Raw genomic sequence first — 24376 nt, 5'->3', positions numbered from 1 at the left:
TTCATTGGGGCCATTTTTACCTACCTGTCATATGGGGCCATTTTTACCGGGGCCATTTTTTCTGGGGCCATTTTTTCCGGGGCCATTTTTTCTGGGGCCATTTTTTCTGGGGCCATTTTTTCTGGGGCCATTCTTACCTACATTCGTTTCCATATATGTAACCATAAATAAAAGACAAATATAGCATGTGTATATTCAGCCGTTTGTGGTATTTGGTGAGTTTCTGTAAATGGTGGGTGGATAAACGTAATAGATGAAATATGAAAGTTCAAATTCTTTTATTTGTCCAACTTGCATAATACAATGTGAAAGTATGATTTTTCATTTGCAGGCATAGAAAAACATGCCTTGGTTGTACTGTAGTAACAATAGCATTTCTCAAATTTCAATATAATGTTAACTTTAGTTTAAGAATTAACATGTGTCAAATGCTGAATAATTTGCATGTTTCCATATGTTACCATCAGTAAAAGACAACGGCAGGGATGCATGGATCGATTTACTGTACTGCATATTCTATTTCAAATTCACCTTCTATTCTGGTATTTGATGATTTTCTATAAATGTTGGATATTAGGGTAATAATGGATGAAATAAGAAAGATAAACTATTTTTATTTGTCCAACTTGTAAAATATAATGTTTGAAGTACTGTATGATTTCTATTGCCAGACATACAAAAAAATTGTAAAAATCTTAAAGGTGATCCCAACCATGAAAATAGTAATAAAAAACAATTTAGGTCCTGATTAAAAAACAATTAGAAGCCTGATTAAAATGGTAAGAAATAATTATTTATTGATTTAAGGCCTTATTGAAAACATAATTAAAAGCTGCATAATTAAAACCTCATAATTCACCAGATTAAAACCTCTTAAAAATTAAGCACCGACTGACTCTACAACTATTGTGAATTTATTGACTAAGAATGCAGTATAAATTATGTGTTACGTATACCATATTTTTATTTTCAGATATTTATAATTTTGATGAGTCATTAACTAATGAGCAATTACAGATACAAAATGTTGTATCAGAAACGAGATCACAGCGAAGCGCAGAGCAAGCGGTTATTACTACCAATGAAACTATAGTAAGAGAAAAAATATATTTTTTGTGTTTCAAAGACTGGCTCTTAAATGGTCATGTTATAATTAATTGTGAGTCACATTCATTATTTTATGCACATTAGAAAAATCTAGAAAAACACCAGTATATATTCTATTAATTTGGTTTGGAGGATTAATGAAAGTTATGCCGAATCAACAAAAAAGGCAATAAAATATGCAGTTAACCGAATGGAGTATTTTGCCAGCTTCAGCAGTGATTATTTGAGTTTATTTAGCCAAACCTGAACTTGATCGATTCCTAGGCCTACTATTGCCTAGGCCGGTTTTATGCTGTACTTCGAAAGAAAGATGGGTCATTGTATTCTAAGAGAGCATGCAGGCGATCCGGAGAGATACGTGTATACGAAACAATAATGAATGTATCTTATTTGTACAATGCGGTAGAACATTTCATTCGGTCAACGAGGCATAGCCGACGAGTTGAATAGAACACCCAATCTTTCACCGAATGAAATATTTTATCCCATTTCACTCATAAACATTCATTATTTGTATAATGCATAGTCAATTCACATCTAGTAACAGGTATCAGTAGACTGTTAAAGGACAAAATGATGTTTTACCATGGGTCCACATTTATCTTTCTATGCATGTCGAAATAAAGTACAGAGATTTTCATTTCCTGATTGGCTGATGGGTGTTAGAGTAGAATGAAGTAATTGTTTGGTACATTTAAGAGTTTAGCCGTACAATCCCATGGACGTAAGTTCAATCATGGAGCAAATTGTAGGATATTTCTTATGATCAAAAACAACTTCACTTCCTTCAATCTTTGTAGTAGCCTTTGCTATATTGAGGGTATTGAGGATCCCCTTATAAGATAACCACAGTAGTTGACTAGTATTCCAACAGTGTAAAAGAATACATGCGTCTACAAACACAAAATGGACTCAAGATAGAAGCTCCATGGTATTTTGATGTTCATCTGAGAATAGGATACACTTGCTGATACAGTAGGTGTGTTCATTTTAGACCAATTAATTTTAATTAATATTAACGATGATTTCCATCCTGTTCTCTCTGCTAGGTGTTTTAGCCGATGAACGTGGGAAATGAGGAAAGCGTTTACAATTACACACACAATTAATTTACGTCTGTGATTAAAGCGCCAGTTCTATTATGTCATTTTTTGATAGCCCACACTTATTTTTTCAATGCCTATAAAAAATTAAACATCCTGTTATTGACTGTAGTGTATTGTAGTAGCCCCATTTAGATGTGCTTACTAATGGCTGTTTAGAATTTTCTGTAAGCATTGGCCTAACAGCCTCTTTCAAATTTGAATATATAAAATCTAATTTATTATGTTGGTTAAATAGAATTTCCTGATTACTATGGATGGTAATAGTACTGTATGTTGGATATTGATTTGTTCTTTATTGGATTTTGGAAGTGTCGGTGAGAACATCTATTTATCAATCTTATGAGTAAGTCATGTTAAACTGCCCTTAATAATTATTTTTTAATTTAATATAGGAAATGAGAAAATTTTCAATTAAATTTAATATATTGTATGGTTTGGAATTTTCATATTTCCACCAAATAATTTCCTAGAAGTATAAGTACTATAAATAAACTATTTTAATAAAAGTACTATACAAATTACTGTTCGAAAAGAAATTCCTTCAAAGGGACCACCAGATTTGAAAGACATTAATCTGTAGGCTTTTGCCCATAATTAGGCCTTCATCAGGTGTTGTGAAGTTGTTAAATACAGTAATACCGTAGATACAAGCGTTTCGAAGAAAATTAATTTTATTGGATAGAAATGTAAAGTATATAAAATAAATTGAATTGGATACAGTATAAATAATAATAATAATAATAATAATAATAATAATAATAATAATAATAGTAATAATAACAATTCTTTATTGGTCCTCATTCAAATTGGAAATCAGAAATTTGGGCTGGGCACGTGGAGACCCATGGCAGCCACAGTTCAGCACCACCCAGCTCCACCACAACATAAGTTATGATTGTGTATAAAGTGTATAAATTTATTTAAAAAAATGATAGCACATTATTATCACTATCACTGTTGTTATTATTATAGAAAATATTACTACTACTGAAGGTTAGCTAGTAAATGAAATAATGTGTAATAACTCAGTCAATTTATAGGGCTTAGGGAGTTAGGTTGTCAATTTATGGGTCTCAGTTACATTAGTCACTCCCTAAACCTTGTAAAATTGACAACTCCATTTTTAAGCCTTTTAAATTGACTTTGAGGTTATAGAGCATCCCATTTTTTTCATTTTAAATTAGCTGACCTTCTTTGAGAAGCCAGTAGGAGTCGTCCTCTATAAATATGTTAAAAGTACTTGTTTTAAACCCTATCCACACTATCAAATATTATTTGGCAAAAACATGGGACATGCCTATATGTGGTCATGTTTACATCACATCATGACCATATATAGGTACATCATGGCTATATATGGGCACATCATGACCATATATAGGTACATCATGGCTATATATGGGCACATCATGACCATATATAGGTACATCATGGCTATATATGGGCACATCATGACCATATATAGGTACATCATGACTATATATGGGCATACAACAGTTTCTTTGCCAAAGAAAATTTGATAGACGGGGCTTAAGAATTGGAGTTGTCTGTGGTATCATATTTAGGATTTGAACCCACGACTGGGATTGGAAGGCAAGCATTTTATCTACCAAGTTACAGTTCCACTACTCTGCGCATAGTACCACTACAAATGTAAAGTAAACACATTTGCCCAGGGTTTTTATTAATATGTTGAGATTTGCACCAAAATCTTTAACATATTGTACAGATTTTGACCTGCCATCGCTTATTGAATAATCCTATTGGCTTATCCTTGACCAGGTCATTGACTATGTTTCCAATGTTCCATAACTGACAAATCATTTAAGATATGTCATTTCTGGTATTCCCATGTAATTACAAGTGCTAATGTAATTTTATCAGAAGATTGTATTTCATTGGTGGTTTGGAAGTGAAATACTGACAGTTTGCTGCAAGAATTGGTTAACAAAGATGCACATGCCAGCCATAATGTCTGCGACTGTCGTTATCGTATTTAGGACGACGATCCTTTATATCTGCGTCTTAACGAAGCTCATGCATCATTTTGACCTGATTAGATGTGCTCGCCATAATGTCTTCGAGAGAAAACAGGTCTTCCCAGGTCATTGAACCAAAAATAAATATTAGTATTATGTACTTGTAGTAATTTTCCATGTATTAATATCTTAACCTTCAGCCATTTGTTTCCTTAAAAAATGTTTAATATTGCATGGAGCAATTTCTACACAACTGGGAGAATTCCATTCTATCAAGCTTGTAATGTGAATACAGATTAGTCATCAAGAATTTTCAGGTACATTTTATACCCTGGATGAAGAGAAGCAGCAGAATGCCAAATGCGACCAGAATTTGAATCGAACCCAAAAATTTGAGATTACAAGTGTGACCTCTAATCATTACCATCTTTTATTTTTCTTTTCTAGGTGGATGATCATAATTATTACACATCACGTTACATTACTCAATCAGAAGAAGCTATGTCCTACTGGGTAGACTTTGATCTCTTAAACCAACCAATCACACCGCAGCAACTAGCAACAAATCATAGACAGGCTGTGGTAAGAACATCTCAACATCTCAAGCTTATCGTAGTTAGTTTAAGTTGATATTCAAACTTAAGGTGACGAGAAAAGATCACCCGGCTATTAAATTAATATTCAGGATTTAAAAATCAACAGACACATTACAAAATATATTAAGATTTATCCATTACAGAAGCAATGAAATATACAGAACTTTAAGATAAATAAATTAATTAAGGTAACTCCAAAGATTATGATGAAAGCTGTTTTATCAAAACCTATTTCAATTATGGAACTATTTGGCTGGTTGTGACCTAGTTACGGAAAGCTCAAAATAGACCTTTCTAGTATCATTTTGGAGACGCCATTGCTCTACGTGTTTTGATAATGACCCATGACCCTTTCCAGTAATTTGATCTTGAGATACTTTATGGGCACAAAGTAACTTAATGATCAGATCACCTTACAGAGTGCACATTGTTCAGTTACATAGTTAGTCCCACATTGTCATGTGATGATTAGATTTTGAGCCCGCATGAATCATACAAATCAATAGACCAATAGTTACCAAGATAAAGCTGTTATAGTGGGTATAACATCAAAACAAACCACTAGGTAGCAGTTCTTTCACACTTAATAAGCCTCTGCTCGAATAAATTTTGATGGTTTTCAAACTCCTCAAACTTCTTTATTTGTACATTTTATCGTAGAAAAAGCCTTGGTAAATTTCTTTAATAAATGTCAGAATTTTCCACCCGTTAGATTTGAAATGCAGTGAAATAAACATATAGAAACTTGAACATGTTTGCATAGCCTTGTTGCGTGAACACGGGCCTAGCCCTGGACTTGAGAGTCACACAAACACCGTCCTTCTGACTCATTTGCCATGATAGTCAAATGAAACATCTTATTCTGTAATTCACAATTTAAGTTTGTCCAATAAGTTTAAATACTTCACACAGAAATTGCAACAAAATTACTTAGTTACAGTATTAAGCTGAAAGTGTACCTCTAAATCAACAGTGATCGCCTTAGTTAGCGCTGGATGTGGCAAGTCCTGCGAGCGATTGGCCTAGGCCCCCTAGAAGGCCTCACGAAATTCTTCATATTTTTAGTCTAAATGGAAATGTAAATCAAATCAACCTTAGTCTCATGAATCATTCAAAATGTATACGTTTATATAAAAAGTATCTTCATAACATTTTAAACGATTTAATATGCACCACTTTCGACTCCACTCAGTGCATTAGCATAGTTCTTTTGGCGTTTTGTACATTTTTATACCCACTCGGCAAAACTGTGATGATGTCATCTTTGGTAAATAATGCGGTCTATTGACTGTCTATTTATTAGTAGTTTTGTTAAGTTAAACACATGCTATCTTTTATGCATACCCTCAGTCCAATTTAGTACATTTCATTCCATTTATTTTGTCACCATAAAAATACATAAACGCAGATACATTGCATGCAATGCAATGAATACTAAGTACTTACTTACCAACTGTACCTACCCACCCACCCACGCTTCGGCCGCAGCAATAAGTACAACCATTTTATAAGGTGGAGCTGATTACCAATATAAAATTTAAATAACCTGTTGCTTTCAAACCACTATAAGAGTACTCATAAACTTCATCCCAATGCCATGTACATTATAAAAATATAAAATATTAATATATGCAACTATATCTCTACTTACAACAGTATTGAATTTGAATCTTACAGTCACTAAGTGATTCACGAATAAATAATTCTTACCATCACCATAGTGTATCAGTACATACATAATGTATGTCTTCCTGCATATATGTTTGCAAGTATACAGAGAATGTTTTCCACATGTGTTCAAACAATATATTTAGAATATTCAATGGTATACCAGACATAAGAAAATTGAAACACTGATTTTCATTAGGTACTCAGCTAATTCTGCCAGTTTTTGCCAGTGAAGGCTAAATAATATAGATGTGCAGAAAATAGTAAAAATTATGATTCAATTTTGCAGAACATCCATTAATATTTAGATTAATAAATTTATTAAGGAATTATACAAAAATTATTTATATTTTCAAATGAAAATTAATGTATTTTGTTTTTGTTTCAGCCTGCCCAACTAACTTTCAACTTCCCATTTTATGGACATCATGTTAAAAATGTTCTAATCACAACAGGAGGTAAGTTTAAACTACAAAGTCTTGCATACTATCAGAAAAACATGGATTAATACATTTTATACATTTAAAACATGGATCAATACATTTTATACATTTAATTTTATACATTTTCTGAGCCTCAGATAATCACAAAAGACGAAAAAATTGTGAATTTTTTTTGGAATTTTAAAGTATATTGTGATGTGAATAATAAAAATAAGGAAAACACCAAAAATACAGAAAAAATCTAGGATTTTAAGATAAATTTGAGCATGTAATAAAAAGTCAGGGAAAATGCTAAATATGTGGAAAATTTGAGGGGTTTTTATAGAATTTAAGCAAAATAGTGAATATTTATGAAGCTGCCAGAAGTGTGGTAAAATATAGCTAGAAGATAAAGTATAGTAAATTAGTATGTATGATATGGCATGCTGTACTGCACAAATGTGTAGTTATTGACAAATTACAAAGGTTAAAAGGTCGTAACAGTAATGTAATAAAGGTTGTACGTTTTTTATTACCCGCAATGTAGAGAAACCCAGTTGATGATATTTACTACTGATTAATAAATAGTTATTCTCCTGAGAAAACACAAATGTTAGCTATCAAAGATGATCATTTTAAGGCTTTCTTGATGCTTTTAACATTATATTGCATTTTGTATGTTAATGACAATGATGCTGAGATAATATGTATGTTATAATTCAATTTAAACATGGCGGTTTTATTATCTGGGTTGTAAATACCGTAGAACCTCTCCTTTGGGACACCCCCATTATGGGAACACTCTTATTAAGGGGACACTTTTTTCGCTGCAAATTTTGTAAAAGTATATCTTTTAACACTATAATCAATCCTTATTAAGGGGACACCCCTATTAAGGTGTCCCCATAGTAGGGGTGCAGTACCTAATCTAAATTAAATGCGAAAAATCAGAGAAAATTGTTATTATTCATAGTTGTAAAATTGTTTGTGTTTGTTGTTTAAGGGTTTGTATATATGGGTGACTATTATCACAAATACTTGGCAGCAACGCAGTACATTGCTCCGTTGATGGCGAACTTTGACCCTAGTATCCATGAAAACTCAACAATAAGATATGGTGATAATGGTAATAAAACCCTTTGCTTATTTGATAAGACAGTTTTTATATTTTACTTATGTTAACATAATAATAACATAATAAATAAGCCTGTTATTTTGTTATGCATTATATAACTGATAAATCTTTTAGTAATATTTTTAATAATGTATTAATGATGATAATTTTATTTATTTTATTTAGTGCATTATTTTAGATATTTATGTCTTTGCATATAATGTATTCCATAATAGATTACAAGTACTGTAAGCTATGAAGATCCGTTTAAAAGAAAAAAAAAAAACATTTTTTATTCAATTCGGCAACAAGATAAATTTAAAGTACAAGGCGAATTCGTGAACATGGGAGTAGCAAAAGTTTTCAAAGAACTCTGTCATCATTAGTACTTTTGAAGAATTTTGTGTAGTCTATAGTTAAATTAGTATACTCTAAATGGATCTGTAATGGTTCGTCATTGATATATCCCACAATGCAATACATGTATTTAGTATGTATGAGATTACATTGATGCCAAAATGTATTGCAGGTACTATAAATACAGTGGCCTTGATAATGAATCTGATAATGTATTTTACAACTACAAGAACAAGGAGAATTCTGTATAATGCATTTACCAATACTGTATGTAATAAAAAAAAAAAACATAATTGCTCTACAAATGAAACAAGATCGTAAAGTAGAAAACAAATTTAAGATTGTTAGTAAGTAGTGTAGGTGACTATATTACTCACAGGTGGAGTTATTAAATGCCCCAGGTGGTCGTGAAGTTTAACTCACCGATATGCTATTCCAAGGTCCAAGGTGAAATTTATATATGGCTCGTCTTTATTGCATCTTCCCACAGGTACGAGATTTACGGTTGAGTGGAATCAGGTGCATCTCAAGGAGAGGCCTACAGGTAAGTACGCCACCGAGACCAATCATGTCTGTTGACTTTCAGCGCTCGTAAATTTTGTATCGTATAACATGGTAGTGTACAAAGTTTAAAGATCTGTTTTGGAGTCGTACTGTGACTTGATAGTCGGGTGCATGCTTTTTAATTCTCGAGTTCTGGGTTCGAATCGGCTGTAAATCACAGAGTTTACCACTTTCCTCGTGACTGTGATCATCTCCACTCTCTAAGCCTCACAATCAGCCTTGGCTTCAGTGAGCATATCACACGGTTTGAATCCTTCCTGTACTTGGCAGCTTGTTCGCTGTTGGCTTTGAATGACAATAAATAAAGTTTTGATTATTTTTGTCATTATAGTTGGAAATTTCACATTTCAAGTGTCATTATTGAGTGATGGAAGAATCATCTTTGTTTATAGGAAGGTTAGTAGACAAGCAGTTTTTCATGATCAATAAGTATAGTGTTTTTTTTTTACTTGATACATGAATTGTAATTAATCAACAATTCTATTATTATTATGACAGTTTTATATGGCTATGCAATAATGATATTTCATTTAGTGTATACCTGCAAACTCTCACACATAATGTGTGAGTCTCACACATGAGCATCTACGTTTAATGTCTCATGCCTACGTTGTATTATATCACGCATCAAAACAATTTTATGAAAGATAAATTGTATAGGCCGATTATAACCTAAAATTCATAAAACAATAAAATGTTAATACAGACCATATAAACTTCTTTTAACGAAGCTATAGGCCTACTGACCGACGACTGTAATCATTAGCAGTTTCACCATTGAAATTTTTAAAATAGTAACATAGAGTGTGCTATATTTCGCGATTTTTGCATATAGACCGCTATATACAAATTTTGTTTTTGTCTCGCTCATCAGATGCCTGCCAAGATTGGTTGGTATATTAGTAGATTATTCAATTAATTGTGTTAAACTTCTTTTTCTACTTAATCAATTATTTGTGAAGAATTATCTAACTTTTTATCAACAATTGCATTGTTATGACACCCCCTACAAGGCTGTGCAATAATATTTCACATTAGTAGATTAAATCAATTTATTGCATTTACTTTTGGCTTCTTTCATCATGACTCGGGCCCATTTTTTTTTTCGAAATTTCCGGTTGCTATTTTACAGGTTTAAACAAATTTATGTTATAGAGCAACTCAACAGAGACTACAGAACTTTTTATTGTCTTTTCCCACTAATCTGTTGAATTTATGTTTAAGTAGCCTGGTAGGCTGCCATGCTATTTCCAAAACTGAACATAATGAATATAGGAAGCTTCTCCACTCTACTCTATCTGTACTTAGACGTTTTATAGTCTATTTGACAGCTTTGGGCTGACTCATATCGAAGTTGCTTAATCATGCACATTCTGCTGTACGGTTTTAACATTACCAAAGAACTAATCTAGGTAGACCGGTCCACATACTGCATTCGGGAAATCTCCCCCTCCCTGAAGAGCCCCTTCCTGTATCTGCTTTCAATTACCATGGAACTAATGAACCCAAAAATGAATTCTTCACGTCCTTGGCTTTGATCAGAGTGAGATTTACTAATATAACGTAAGACAGGCGTGATTATTTGTAAGTACGTAGATTAATATCGAAGATCATTCATAGCCGAATGGGTTCCAATATATCTACACCTGCAACATGAGGTCGGCATCAGAAGTAGACTGAAACTGAGTACAATCCAGGGTTGTAGAATATAGGTCAGTGAAATAAGACATCCTTCCCAGGGCAGGGGGTCAATTATCTATAGATACTATGTGACCGGGTACCAGGATGGGATCTCCTCTGGGTGGACGGTACATAGACTTAACAGGTTCCTGTGAGCTTTTATGATTCAATGGGACTGACAGAGTGAGTAACTAAGTTCCATTTTTTTGCTGTCTGGGTCAGTTTTTAGGGCCTGGTGTTTATAATTCTGTAGAGCCTAGGTTAATTTTTCATTTAAACTTGGACCCATTTTTTATTGCCCTGGGATCATTTTAAATGTGACTAAGTCATACTTAATGTGACATAAATCTGAAGTTTATTTTTAACATTGTTTTTATTGTGATTTTAATAATCATAATCATATTAACTACACAAAATATAGCATTTTACAAAAGTCTGTTTAATCATAAATTGATAGTTGAGTTAATTTCCTTCATAAAAGGGAAGCATTAATAATTGTTTGACTTAGGATATGAGAGGAACAGTTTCCCATCCCATTGATTAATTTCAGAGTTTATTCATGAAAAAAAAATTGTAAATCAAACTAAAAGTCTTGATGAGTCAGAAGATCTAGTGTAAATTCATTTCTGATGTTACATCACTTAATCCATCATCTCGTCAGGAAGGATATGCTTGATGCCAAATGCTGATGCCGCCAGAGAACCATAAAGCACTTTTAAATTGAAACCCTTAAGCGGTTATATATAATTAACATGATCATATATGATTCCAGTCCCCTTTGATTTGAATACAATCCCTGTTTTACTTTGTGATTAGTTTGTTAGTTCATAATTTGTAGGTTAATTCCATTGGGACACCATTCTCTCCTGACAGATACTGTGTTCAACTTCAGTGTCGTAATAGATAAGGGGATTGGGTGGGGAGTTAAAGGACTCATTTAAAATGTATTTTTTTTCCACATAAAATGTATCTATTAATAAGTTTTAAAAATCTGTTTACCGTAGTATGGGTTTTTCGTTAAAAAAAATGTTTTCATCCAGTTTTTGAAAAACAATTATTTTTTTACTTCAATGTGGGTAAATATTATAATTTTTATTTTCTGAAATTTAATCTAAATTATATTAACGCAAATGTTGTTTCTAAACTGACCAATCGGCCATATTTTTTTGGTCACGTGCATAACTTAACGCTGATTAACGCATTCTGGTTACGTTAATTTTCGTTGTCAACGAAGTCTATTTTACCAACCAGTACCAATTGTGTGTGTTGACCACTGTCATTTTTACCATATTTGTTTAGTTGGTACTTCAAAATTTAATATTATAATAATATGTAGAAAAAAAACTTTAAATGAATATTGTAGATTGACTACTCAATTCCACCTTTAGCTGCCAAGGATGGAAATTCCAATCTGGTGGAGGAATATTGTAGCTGTACTTAACTTTACCACTTTCTTTCTAAAGCACTCTTTCTGAGCACCCCTCCCAGAAATGGGAGAATTATATTCCTCTACCAGTTAGAAATTCCCATCCTTGGCAGCCAAGGATGGGAATTTCAAACTGGTGGAGGAATGTTGTAGTTGTAGATGCACTTAGAAATTTACCACTTTCTAAAGCATTCTTTCTAAGCTGGCTTCTGTCTTTTGTATGGAAATCTTTAAAAAAAAAAACTACACATTGGCTAATATTATTCAACTTAATGCTTAAGATAGAGTGATGACCTAAATAAAAATGCCTCTCTTTACCTGCTAACCTTGTGCTAGGCCTGCAGATATCAATTACGCTACTTGCAGTTTAATAAGGGATTTCCCCAGTTGATATTTCATCAATGATTTTGCATCCTGGTAGACTACAGGCATTTTTCCACTATGCCTAATGCAGCGTAAATGTCCTCGTTACCGGGATATGAGCAATCACAATATTTACGTAGTGACGCCTTATATTTGTATATTATATGTTTGATACTTTTGGCAACTTTGTTGCATGTTCAAGGAAAGAGTTGTGAATCATAAATTGCCCTATTATTCGTAGTCTGGAACAGGAAAATTGAATTTCCTAAAGGAAAGCTTTCCGAGGATAAACACAACATTTGTGATCGTGGGTGTTTATCTGTCCTGAAATACTTAGAATCTGATTTTGTGTTGGAATTAATGGATATCCTTCGGTATTAGATTGTTATTTTAGCATCTTGTTTTATTTATCATCAGTCATTCCTACAACCTTTCTCATTGTCACAATCATTGTCATTTTCAGTCTGTCACTGTCATTCATTGTCTCAACCGATGTAATTTTCACATCAGAATCGTTAGGTTTTGTCATTTCCATAGTTTTTTTACCCTCACATTTGAGGCTCGCCATCCCAAATCCAGCGTACTGTCATTATTAGTGTTAAACTGAGTAATGAGCATAAATATATAGCAGCATATATACTTTAATACAGATAGAATAAAGATAACTTTTACTCATAACTTAATAATATGTTGAAGTGTGGAGAAATAAGAATATATTAAAAAGTCTATTTTCATTTTTTGGTCACTACAATGACTCATATTATCATTCTCACAGTGTTTATCAATTTCACAATCATGTTATCATTCTCATAATATATCATTTTCACAGTGTTCATTTTTCTATCGGTCTTTATCATTCCTACAGTCATCTTTGAATTATGCAATTCTCTCAGTTTCATCATTTTTAATTGCCTTTCATAATTTATTCATCAAGATAAACAAAGGATATCTAATTTTTATTTATAGTCAACTAGTAAAAAAGATAAACATAAACTTACCTTATAAATAAAAGATATCTGATGTTTTTTTTTCAAGTAGTAACTCACAGTATTTGTGTTTCTCATGGCCCTGATTGTGTTAATTAATGTCGTTTTTGCAGCGTTTATCATTCTGATGGTCTTCATTATTCTATGACAATTCACACCATTTTAGAATTATGCAATACTCACAATTTCATCATTTTCAAAGTTATTTTATATATAAAAGATGTGTTTTTTCATAGTCTAACTAGTAAAAAAAAATGATGATGAAGAAGGGTGGGGAGACATATATAAATTCAATGCATTAGGTACCTGTCATTATCTGTGAATTACGATTACACAGCAGTGTGCCTGGCTCGGATCCAAGTACGCAATCGTAACTTTAATGTGTCAGCACTTGCTTATGAGCCGGTGGTATAGCATTGCCAAACTACTTAAACTGTATACTCAGTACATCTAAGATGTTGTATTCTGGATGTGATTTTTTGGAAGAGCTGGCGCTCGGTGTCGTCATTTCCCTCATGCAATATTTTATACACTAATTGGTCAAGATATATGAGATAGGAGTTTAGCTTGACACTTTAACGTTCTAAATATAATTGGAGTATTTAACGTGGTTGAAGATTCAAGATAAAAATTGATTTCCATTCATGTTAAAGACAAGTGTAGTAATATAATGTGCTTTAAGAGGTTTAAAAGAGTAATAATAACAGTGATGTAAAAATCACAATTTCAAAATTTAAAAAAAATGCATAATGCAGAAATATGTTTATAACATGTGAGAACTTAATTACTGCTTTTGCTGCTATTAAACTTTGACCCCTTAAATTAATAGTTTTTTGTTTGTTTTATAGTTAAGCAGTTATTTCCAGTGTCCCTCATTATTTGAACTTAAAAATGTTGAAGTGTCTTTCTTTTTTAAGTGTTATTTTTTTTAATAGATTATATGTATACCAAAAATACTCTTAATAGGTTTGATAATATAATATTAAGTACTGTACTGTATTTTGTATTAAAAATTTATTATTAGGATAACTGTTATTGTTGCTGTTTTTGGTGGTATTTTCTGACAAAAAAGAATTCATGAAGATATCACAATTCACTCACATTTTGACAGTTATTAAGTTTCTACATTAACTTCAATTTTCTTAAATTTCGTTACAGCTTGCTGTTTCAGGTTCTGAAATACCTTCAAAAAGCCATCCTGTAAGGATTGGCATTACAGATGCCTACTACAACGACACCACGATTAATTCATGTAAGTCTGACTGTATCTCCATTAAGTACAGAGGCCAACAGATTGCCAAAAAGCGAAATCCATCGCTTTCCAATAACTATGAAACAGAAGTCATACATAGATAAAATGACAGTTTGTAAGGAAACATTTTGTGTGTGTGTATTAGCCAATGGCATTGGGATCATATATTCCATTGAGCTTATTATTAGAATGACCCATGTTTCTTCAGATACAGTTCATAATAGCAAGCATTTTGCCAAACTAAGCATTTTATTAACATTCATGTTGCATGTCCCTATTGGTAGTTATTTATTTTTAAAGTTGCCTTTAAATTATAATTTATTATCAAGTCTTTGCAGCAAGAACAATGTAAATGTTATTAAATGGCTTGCTATTGGCGTAACCACATTTGGATAAGTTGTACCATTAATGAAAGCCACCCTAGTATTTGCATCTGTGGGTGTGTGGTTAGGCATTTTATGTTGGCCAACATCTAATCAGAAGCAATGTTTTTAATAGGAAAATCAGATGGTAGTTAGAAATATGATGAGCATAAAATGTTTCAGCCTGGATGATTGATAAATATATAAATGTAATACAGGTACTGTATATTGTTGAATGCCCATAATCTTCAAAAGACTGGAAATTCTGTGGAGTGGAGTTGAATAGCTTAGTGGTTAAAATGCTTGCCCTCTGATCCCAGGGTCCTGGGTTCAATTCCTGTCACAGCAGGACTTTTTCTCAGTACAAAAACAACCCCACTCCGTAGGCCTCATAAAAAGACTTGGTTTATAAAGCATCATTCTCATCCTGTAAGTGGCGAGTGTGAAAGAAATTTAAAAAAAAAATATTGCTAATATGGAAAATTATATTCATGGAAGACACACGTTACAAGAGAAATTCCCATCTGATAGACATCTGTACCGATTCTTAATTTATCCTTTTGCTTTGTAATTTCCACGTTGAGCATGTTTAGAATTAGAATGAACATGTTTAGACTGACTTCCAGTGAACCTGACTGTACCAATTTAAACATCAATGAATGATTGATTGATTCAGAGCCTAATTCCATTTCAAACAAGTGGGTAGATGTATTGGGAATTTGCAAGTAAATGCCACTAGAGGAGTGTTTAGTAAAACTATTAGATGTAAATAGAATTATTCATCTCCTAACTGCTACTTGTATGTTTCTATTCATGGATCTTGTATTTCTTTTGTGTTCCCATTTTCCCAATTTTCAACATGGATTATTGACTTTTGATTTTTTTTTTTAACTTGATTTTATGTCTTCCTAAATTACTTTGAAATGTGCACGCCTCTTAAGGACAACTCAGACAGCATTGTAGAACACTGCTCGACATGTTTTATAAACGGGGACAGTCTTAAAACTGTTGTAAGAACATCAAACGTGTTTAATATTCTAAGATGCAATGCAGTCTTACAACAACCCATTACATATGTGCATATGTGCATACCATGCTGTCTGAGTTGTCTTAAAACTGTGCAAGGGGTTTGGAAATAAAATAAATAATAATTTTATTTTTTATCATGAATATTGGCAGGGTGAAGGTTTTGATGATGATAATGATATGTTAATCATTGTGTTTTGTTTTTATTATTAACAATTTTGCGTTGTAGTTTTGAAGAAGCGAACTATCTATGAATACCACAGAGTTGACCTCAACTTACAACAGTTACAGGAGGGAACTGCGTTTCATTTGACGCCGAAGATAAGTACGAAAATCTAATTGATTGGATGCATGCCCATCTGCAGCAAGCCATTAGGCTTGCCTAATTCACTTATAGTGTCTTCGAAAAAACCTAAAATTATTGTTGTTGTGAAACAATTTCATTATTATTGTCATTATTTCATTTACATTAATATTAAAGCAAGACCAATAATGATGATTTCGAATAAAAACAAAATTTTATTTTTTACCAATTAGCACATCCGCCGCCTCAAAAAAGTGAAATTTAAAAAAAAAAAAAGTTTTTCTATATATTATGCTCGTCACTGCCTTGAAATCTACAAAAATGTATATTTTTTCCTAATTATATAAATTTTAAAAAGCATTAACAGTTATTTATTTCTTCTTTAACCTGGGTGGCCTATTCAGTGCTCTCCCACTGGGCCCAAAATTGGTGTTAATAATAATAAGTAATAATAATGATAATAATAATCTTTGAAATAAAAATGTTTTATTAGTATTATTGGAGGTTTTGGGTGTTTTTTTTATATAATCATTCTGCTTTTTTGGTACACCATGTGTAAAATTTACACACCATTTTTTTTGGTGTACCGAAAAGTGATTTTGTTATTGATACTCGCCATGCAAACCATCAAAAAATATTTTGGGTGTTTTTTTTTTATAATTGTTAAAAGTGAGCTTCAGCTTGGTGGTTAGGATGCCTGCCTTCCAATCCCAGGGTCCTTGGTTCAAATCCTTTAAAAACATTATGATCCATTAAAGAAACTTAGTTTTTAGAGCATTGTTCTGTCTTGTAATTGGCGAGTTACTTGCTATTGGATGTGAAAAAGAACTTTATTATTAAAAATATTTATAATTGTTATTGTTACCCTATATTCACTTGTTACTGCCATTATTATTGTTGATGATGTAAATGGTTTTCTTTTGCAGCATGCAACATGTTTACAACTTGCGAGGAATGTACGCAGTCGTATATAAACTTTACCTGTACGTGGTGTGAGGTGGTAGGGCGATGTTCTAATGGTTTTGACCGTTACCGTCAAGAATGGTACGATAATGGATGTTCTAAAAATGTAAGTGCAAATGCTTTTTGAAAAGCCTACAGTGGACGTCGTAGGCCTAGGTAACCTCGTTCATAGCATACATTTATTGATTTTTACGAATCTCCCAATTTACGTACCCCCTGCGGTCCCGTACTGTACGTAAAATCGGGGTTCTACTTGTATTTGGCACATAAAACTAGTGTGGAAAGTTGTTTATGCTGAGGACTGAGGTTAAGAATGGCACTATCTCTGATATGTCTCCGTGCATAATGGTAATGTTCGGTTTCGACCCCTTCAGCAACAACAATCTGCACTGGTAATAACTAAGGCATTTAGCTCAGTAGAGCTTCACAATGTTACCACAAATGTCACTGGTTTAATTCCCACACAGCTTTAATTAATTACAGATTTTACGGATTGATATAAGTTTCTATTTCAAATTCTAAAGCCATATAAATGTATGTTGACCAGGCATGGACATTGTGGAAAGTTTATTTCTGGTTTTTTTTTTATAGTCAAACTTTATCAACCTCTTGCACCAGTGTCCCTCCTCAAGAGTAATGTCAACTCCAAAGTTCATCAAACCGACCCTTAAAACAAGTAAGTTAACTCAAGAATGGTGTTGTTTTAATATCATTTATTGGTATCCCACCATATGAACATTTGGGATACAGTACATCATTTTGAATTTTGTTATTTACACAAACTGCTATACAACTATCAATGGTTATGGTTACCACTGCTGCGACACTGCTGTGAGTGATTATCTTATACACATCTAGATGTGTAGACATTCTAGAGTGTAAAACATTTTTATAAAGTATGAGACTGCCATTTCAAGACTGTTCTCAGCTTTGTTCACGAAGTTATGGCCTGAGTTAAAGCTTACCTCCATGCTTGAAACAAGGTAATTTGCTTCTTTCATCCATAACATACATAAAGGTTTGAACTCAAAAAATATCGGCGGAAGACACCCGAGAAGGTGCCAGCGTGGTCCGGGGATTATTATTATTGATATTATTTATTATTATTCTTATTTATTGTTTAGTGACCTAACAGCACTTCATTTCCCATTGTGTTTGACACGTCGGTAGACCCATAACCTGTGGGTACCATAAACAATTAGACTCTGGAAAAAATTGTAAGGGAATTTTCAGTATAGTATGCTAATAATTAGTTTTTATTATGATGAAGATGGTGTTTGTTTGTGCTTTTTAGCATTTAATTATTTAACAAGCATATGGCTGTTGGTTTTTCAGTGTGTTACACAGTTTTATGACAATGAAAATGTTGTTTTTTTTATTGTACATTATAATATTTATAAGTATAGTTCTTTGATAACTGGAACATTCTGAATATTCAGAGCTTGAACAAACATGTTGCTGCATTTAAATCGTTCAGAAATTATCAATATTGAAAAATGGAGCAGGTTCATATAGTTCTTTTTCTCATGCCTATGCCTATTATGCAGATATATGGCATTTTGTTACACCGTTTTAGTAGCTTTTTAGATTTAATTTGAAAATAAAAAAAGGTGCACAGTACATAATTACAGTAACCCATTTAAAAACAGTCATATTTCATAAAGGCTTCTGCACTGTAATTGGTCACCATGTTTAATAGCAGAATATTCATGAAAAAATAATTAAATTGACATAAAAAAAATATACTGTTTCATTAGTGATATTATCTTGATGTAGGAACATAAATTTGGGCACCTTTGTCATTGAATTTAGACCATTGGTACTCTATTATTATCATTATTATTGTTAATGTTATAGAATATAGAATATACCGGTAATTGATTACTTGTTTTTTCTTTCTTGTCAGTTTTGAGCTGCAATAACAATCTATGTGCAGCTAACGCCAAATGCCGTCAGCTTGCTAACGATATCAAGTGCATATGTCCCACAGGATATGCTGGAAAATACTGTAAAAAATGTATGTATACTGTCAAAGACGTTTCAATTGCCAAATGGTTCTAATTTGGCAATCTATCTCTGTATATAACATAAAAAAAAAAAAGAAACAATATTCACCATTTAAAAAGTAGAAGATACATTCATTCATGATATATGACCATCCAATTTTAAGGCCCTGCTAATCCTGAGACCACTCTCATTTGCGACTACTTTCTCAAAGTATTAACTAACAATCTTTAGTCTTCTAAGGCAAAGCTCTGGTGGTGGAACAAGTCTTCTCAGATAAGGACTTTAACCAGTGTACACGCATTTGGCTTTTGTGCATTTTAGAGAACCCAGTACATCTTCGAGAAGAGTAGGGGGTTACCCCGGTGTACCCTTGGTTCATTCAGTCCCCTGTCGTTTAATGGATGTGTCACGTAGGATAGTGATTAAGTTCACTGATTGGCATATCCTTGGTGCTCGTGCCTAAAGAAATGAATTGCAAAAAAAATGAAATTATCTGAAGATGTACAGTAAGACCACCCTACAGAGTCCCAAAGGTGGTCTTGAATCAGAGGGTATATTATTGAAATTTTGAATAATGTTATTTTTTTTTTTTTTTTTTTTTTTGCTGTTGATCCTTTTCCAGTCACTGGTTCAGGTAATGAGGGCGATACACCCCAGTCTAAAAAACAAGGCACAAGGAACCAGGAAAACCACCGTACTGTAGGGATCTGGGCGTTGGTGTTCATTGCCTTCACAGTAATCTTTGCTTTCTCTGTGTGGATTGTGTATGCCTACCGACACCCCACCTCCAAGTCTGGCATCATGTTGATAGAGGTAAGTTACAGTTAATAGTTTATTAAGAAAACATTAATTTTCTTTTTGTTAGGTCTGATAGTTAATTGTCATGAAATTGCAATAACAACTTTCCTCTGAAGAATACATCAATTAAATTACTAAAAATAAGGTAAATATTCATTGACTTTACCATAAAGCAAATTAATTGAGTTCTTAAATTCACGTTATGATATTATATTGAACGTTTAGTATTATGGTTCAATCAGTGGGAAGGATTATTCTGTTTTATTTTAAATAACAATGGCAGATTTTTTAAGGCACAGGGAGAGAGAGAGAGTGCCACTCTGAAATTTGCAGGACACACAATAAGCTGTAAAACCGGTTTCTATTATTTTGTCCGTAATTTGTTACCATGGTATTCTTCGATGGTAAGAATCAAATATAAGGATACATTTTAGTACCACTGAAAATACTGATATTGTGACGCATTCCCTAGTTTGTGGAACATTGTAGTAGACCTTTAAATTGAGTTTTAGGGTTTTTCATAATAAAAGTATGTAAATCGGCAAAAACTTAAATGTTTTTATCTGTGTCCAAGTAGAATTTGATAAAATTTATGCATGTCGTATAGCTGTGCTGCACACATTCATTGATATACATCTCTTTACATCTATCTCTCTCCACAGATTAGGCATTTGAAGTGTAAGAAGCGAGAACCATCAATCGGAGTAAAATATCATCATCCAGACGAGGAGATCGGTGAAATTTAAAAATGTATAAAGAAACCAATAACCAATAAGTTTTTTGTTAATAGTTTGGCTACGCTGGTTTTGTAAAAAAAAAAAACAACTTTTTTTATTGGCTGAAAAAACAATATACACTGGTTTTCAATATCTGTTTTTAACCTGATTGTATCAAAATGGATATTAAATTTTATTAGATCAAGGGCCTGTTATGAGTTAGTGTGAGTTCCCTGTCGGTTATCAGGGTAAAAATCAATTGAATGTTAAATAAAATAGTAGCTTATATATTTTACTCTCATAGAATGGGGTTAGAGTATTATGAGATTTATATAGTGTAAATTCCTAAATTTGTTGCTCTTTAGAATACTTTTATTGAGGAAGATTTAAATAAATTATTACCGTATTTAATCGAATAAATGCCCCAGGGCGTTTAAGGTTGAGAACGATTTTTGAGGGAGCTCTTTAATCGAGAGAAGCCTTTATTTTTTTTTAGTGTAAAATGGATATGTATATGCTCGAATAAACGCCCCTTAATTCAACTGTTAATGTGGAACTACAGCACCCAGTTACTGTGAAAATGACTTACTGTTTCAAACAGGTTAGAAAATATATAATTTTACTGGAGTAGAACATTAATAGAATGTGTTGAGTACGATTTTTGCTTCCATTATATTTGTTGACAGTCATTTAGGAGGCATTTATTCGAGGAAGAAAAGTAAATGCCCTGGGTGTTTATTCGAGGAAGCATTTATTCCAAATGAGGCACTGAGGTGGGGGTGGGGAGGGGGAATTTATTTGAATTAATACGCTATTTAGATTTTCACGTTATGGAATGCTTGAGATTAAATTGAGTAATTTTGCCTCATATGCAGCAGGTGCGTTTCGTACTGCGAGCTGTTCACACGTTTTATCCAGTCTCTTTGCAATAGAAATTGTATTTTCCATGTGCCTTGTATATTGTCAGTTAATAGGCAGAGCAAATAAAGGTTAATCAGGATATAAATGAATGTGTGGAGGTGAGGATGCACTTGGTGTGTGTGTGAGGGATGGGGAGTGTTTGTGTGTGTGAGGTGTGGATGTGTTTGTGTGTGGAAGGGGTGAGGTGAGGATGGAGATTCACTTATGTAAGTGTGTGCTGAGGTATCAATGAGGGTGTATTTGTATGTATAAGGCTAAGGATGCATTTATGTATGTATGTTGGGATAATGATGCATGGATGGGGATGCACATATGTTTTAAAGGCCTGAGAATGCACCCTGCATGCATGTGGGGGTCGGGTGAACATGCACTTTTCTGTGTATGTGGAGGGGTTTGTACTCTGTGGATTTGTGGGGTTGGGCATTCACTTTTCTGTGTATGTGTGTAAGGGTTTGTATACACATGTAGATTCATGTGTAGTGTGTTTAATGCAATTATATCTGATCAGATGGAAATGTGTAATTGGACATGTCTGATGGATGGTGATTCTAGATGAATACTTGTATATATATACATATATATATATTGTTTGAGAAATATTTTTTTCTTGTTTTATAGTATATGCTGCTGTTCAGGTTTGTAAAACTGGTTCAATTTTTTAAATTACATCTTCATTTTGTATCCACACTTTTACTAGTTTCAGTGAATAATCAATTATAAATAGAAGTTGTACTTATCAACTTAACAAGTCTTGCCTAACATTTTGTTTGTCTTTCTAGAGCTGAATATGAACAAAAAATTGTTTAAATTACACTTATTCTTTGCAGTTATAGACAGATGTTTACTATGTTTTTCTACTTGATTCTGAGTGCATAAAATATTAGAAGTGTTTGTGAATTTATACACATTTCTTTGGAATTCCTCTCTGGTGAAATGTTAATGGAATGCCACATCACATCAATCGGATGTCATAATAGAAAGCAATAAACAGATTTGTGTCAGTCAAGCATGTTAAAGAGAAATATAGACGAGTACATACACTGTTGTAAAAAAAAAAAAAAAAACCGCTTGAAAATTAAGTTAAAACATTTAGTTGGTTAACATTTCAGTCTGTGTGATCTTCAAACTACTGAACTACTGAACTACTACTACTTAAGTTTAATATTAGAATTAATTAAAATTTTAATAAGTTTATTTCTAAGTGCTTATTAATATTGATTTATTACATATTAATATGTAATTAATATTAATTACATATTCCTTTTTTTACAGTCCTAACTTTAATTCCATTGAACTAATTACAATTTTTATAGATTATTTTATCGTAATTTTACTGCATATTTATTTTTTTTTTAAACAACTAGACTGTACAAAATTAATTTTTGCAATTGGACACGCACTTTTAAGAGACTGGTAATTTATGCAAATTTATTCAAGCTCACCAATTAGCAAAATAGTTGGAAATTAGGCAGTGGCTATTATTACGTCAGTTTTAAAAGAATTCCTAACTGGTTAAATTGTTGCACGCACTTCTAAGAGATTGATAATTTATGCAAATTTTTTCAAGCTCACCAATTAGCAAAATAGTTGAAAATTAGGTAGTGGCTATTATTACGAATAATACAGATTAAATTGTTATTGTATCATATTTGATTAAGACATCATCATCATCATTAAATCAGAATAAAGAATTCGTATTCACTGGTACAGTATAACAATAGCCACTGAGTTTAAAATATTAATAAGGAATTTGATATTATGTAATTTGTGGTTTAAGGGAATAAAGTGCTCAGTAAATGAAAGTGTGATGCAAGATCAAAGAATCATTTTGAAGAATGCATGCATTTGAAGTTTGAAGGTTTAAATTGAGGTGTTAAGTATTATTATTCGAAGTCTAAGCACATGTTCAAGTAACAATTTTAACATTTGCAACAAAGCAATAAAAAACTAATGCACCTTCCAGCTAAGCTGGATATTGTTGCTAAGGACCCGCTAAACGACAGGAATTAAAATCAAAATACGCAAACACGCATGCGTTTGGGACAACACGTGTGCTTGCTAGACACGCGCGTATTGCTGGCCCTGTTCTGATTGGTTGGTTGTTAAGTTTTACACTCCGCCGTGGCCGGGAAGGTTCATTAACGCATCTGTCGGTTTTCAGGATAAGATGAAGCTTTAACGTTAAATATTCGTAATGTAAATGGCAATTTATTGTGTGTGTATGTTGATAAGATAATGTCATTGTTCTTAATTGTCTTCCTCATGTTTCTGATAATAAACCAGCTTAAAATCAATGTTTTCTGATTGTGTTTTGGCTATGGTTTAGTAACCCGGATCGTTTTTTCTTATTCTGTTAAAACTAAACTTATATGTGTATCAATCAAGAATCATGAAGATTGATATTGCGCCAAGTCCATCATTCGGTGTCATTTAGAAATCAAGAGAAATATTGAACAATGGATTGGTGAAGATAAGATTGGCGATGGATGAAGATGGTGATTATTATTATTATTATTATTAATATTATGGTGAGGTCCATGTCAGTAGCGGTTTACGACGGTGGTGGCGTCGGATCGGCTCTAGTGATGATGGTGGTGATGATGATTCTTCCAATGACAAGTTCAATTTATTTCACTCGTTTGAAAAACTTAATGTACTG

General features: G+C 32.6%; 1 protein-coding gene across 3 annotated transcripts in view; it reads left to right on the top strand.

Moving 5' to 3' along the window:
- LOC117102490 (plexin domain-containing protein 2-like) overlaps window positions 1-24011 on the top strand; it is a 39455-nt gene extending 15444 nt beyond the window's left edge. For 2 of the 3 annotated variants that reach the window (XM_033242771.1, XM_033242772.1), the window contains 12 exons: window positions 4640-4774; window positions 6845-6914; window positions 7882-8004; window positions 8840-8893; window positions 9245-9309; window positions 14527-14620; window positions 16238-16333; window positions 17239-17381; window positions 17867-17951; window positions 19182-19292; window positions 19905-20095; window positions 20743-24011. In XM_033242771.1, the coding sequence (XP_033098662.1) occupies window positions 4640-4774; window positions 6845-6914; window positions 7882-8004; window positions 8840-8893; window positions 9245-9309; window positions 14527-14620; window positions 16238-16333; window positions 17239-17381; window positions 17867-17951; window positions 19182-19292; window positions 19905-20095; window positions 20743-20826 (1251 nt within the window). In that variant the 3' untranslated portion in view covers window positions 20827-24011. Of the gene's footprint in view, window positions 1-973; window positions 1093-4639; window positions 4775-6844; window positions 6915-7881; window positions 8005-8839; window positions 8894-9244; window positions 9310-14526; window positions 14621-16237; window positions 16334-17238; window positions 17382-17866; window positions 17952-19181; window positions 19293-19904; window positions 20096-20742 lie in introns of all 3 variants that reach the window. The other variant, XM_033242770.1, reaches the window with a different exon arrangement.
- Window positions 24012-24376: the final 365 nt, after the last annotated feature.

This window comes from Anneissia japonica, unplaced genomic scaffold, assembly GCF_011630105.1.
Source record: "Anneissia japonica isolate Jap-2015-1 unplaced genomic scaffold, ASM1163010v1 scaffold287868_len458714_cov195, whole genome shotgun sequence".
NCBI classification, from domain to species: Eukaryota; Metazoa; Echinodermata; class Crinoidea; order Comatulida; family Comatulidae; genus Anneissia; species Anneissia japonica.
Note: the sequence above shows the minus strand (reverse complement) of the source record. Positions and strands in the feature narration are given on the sequence as shown.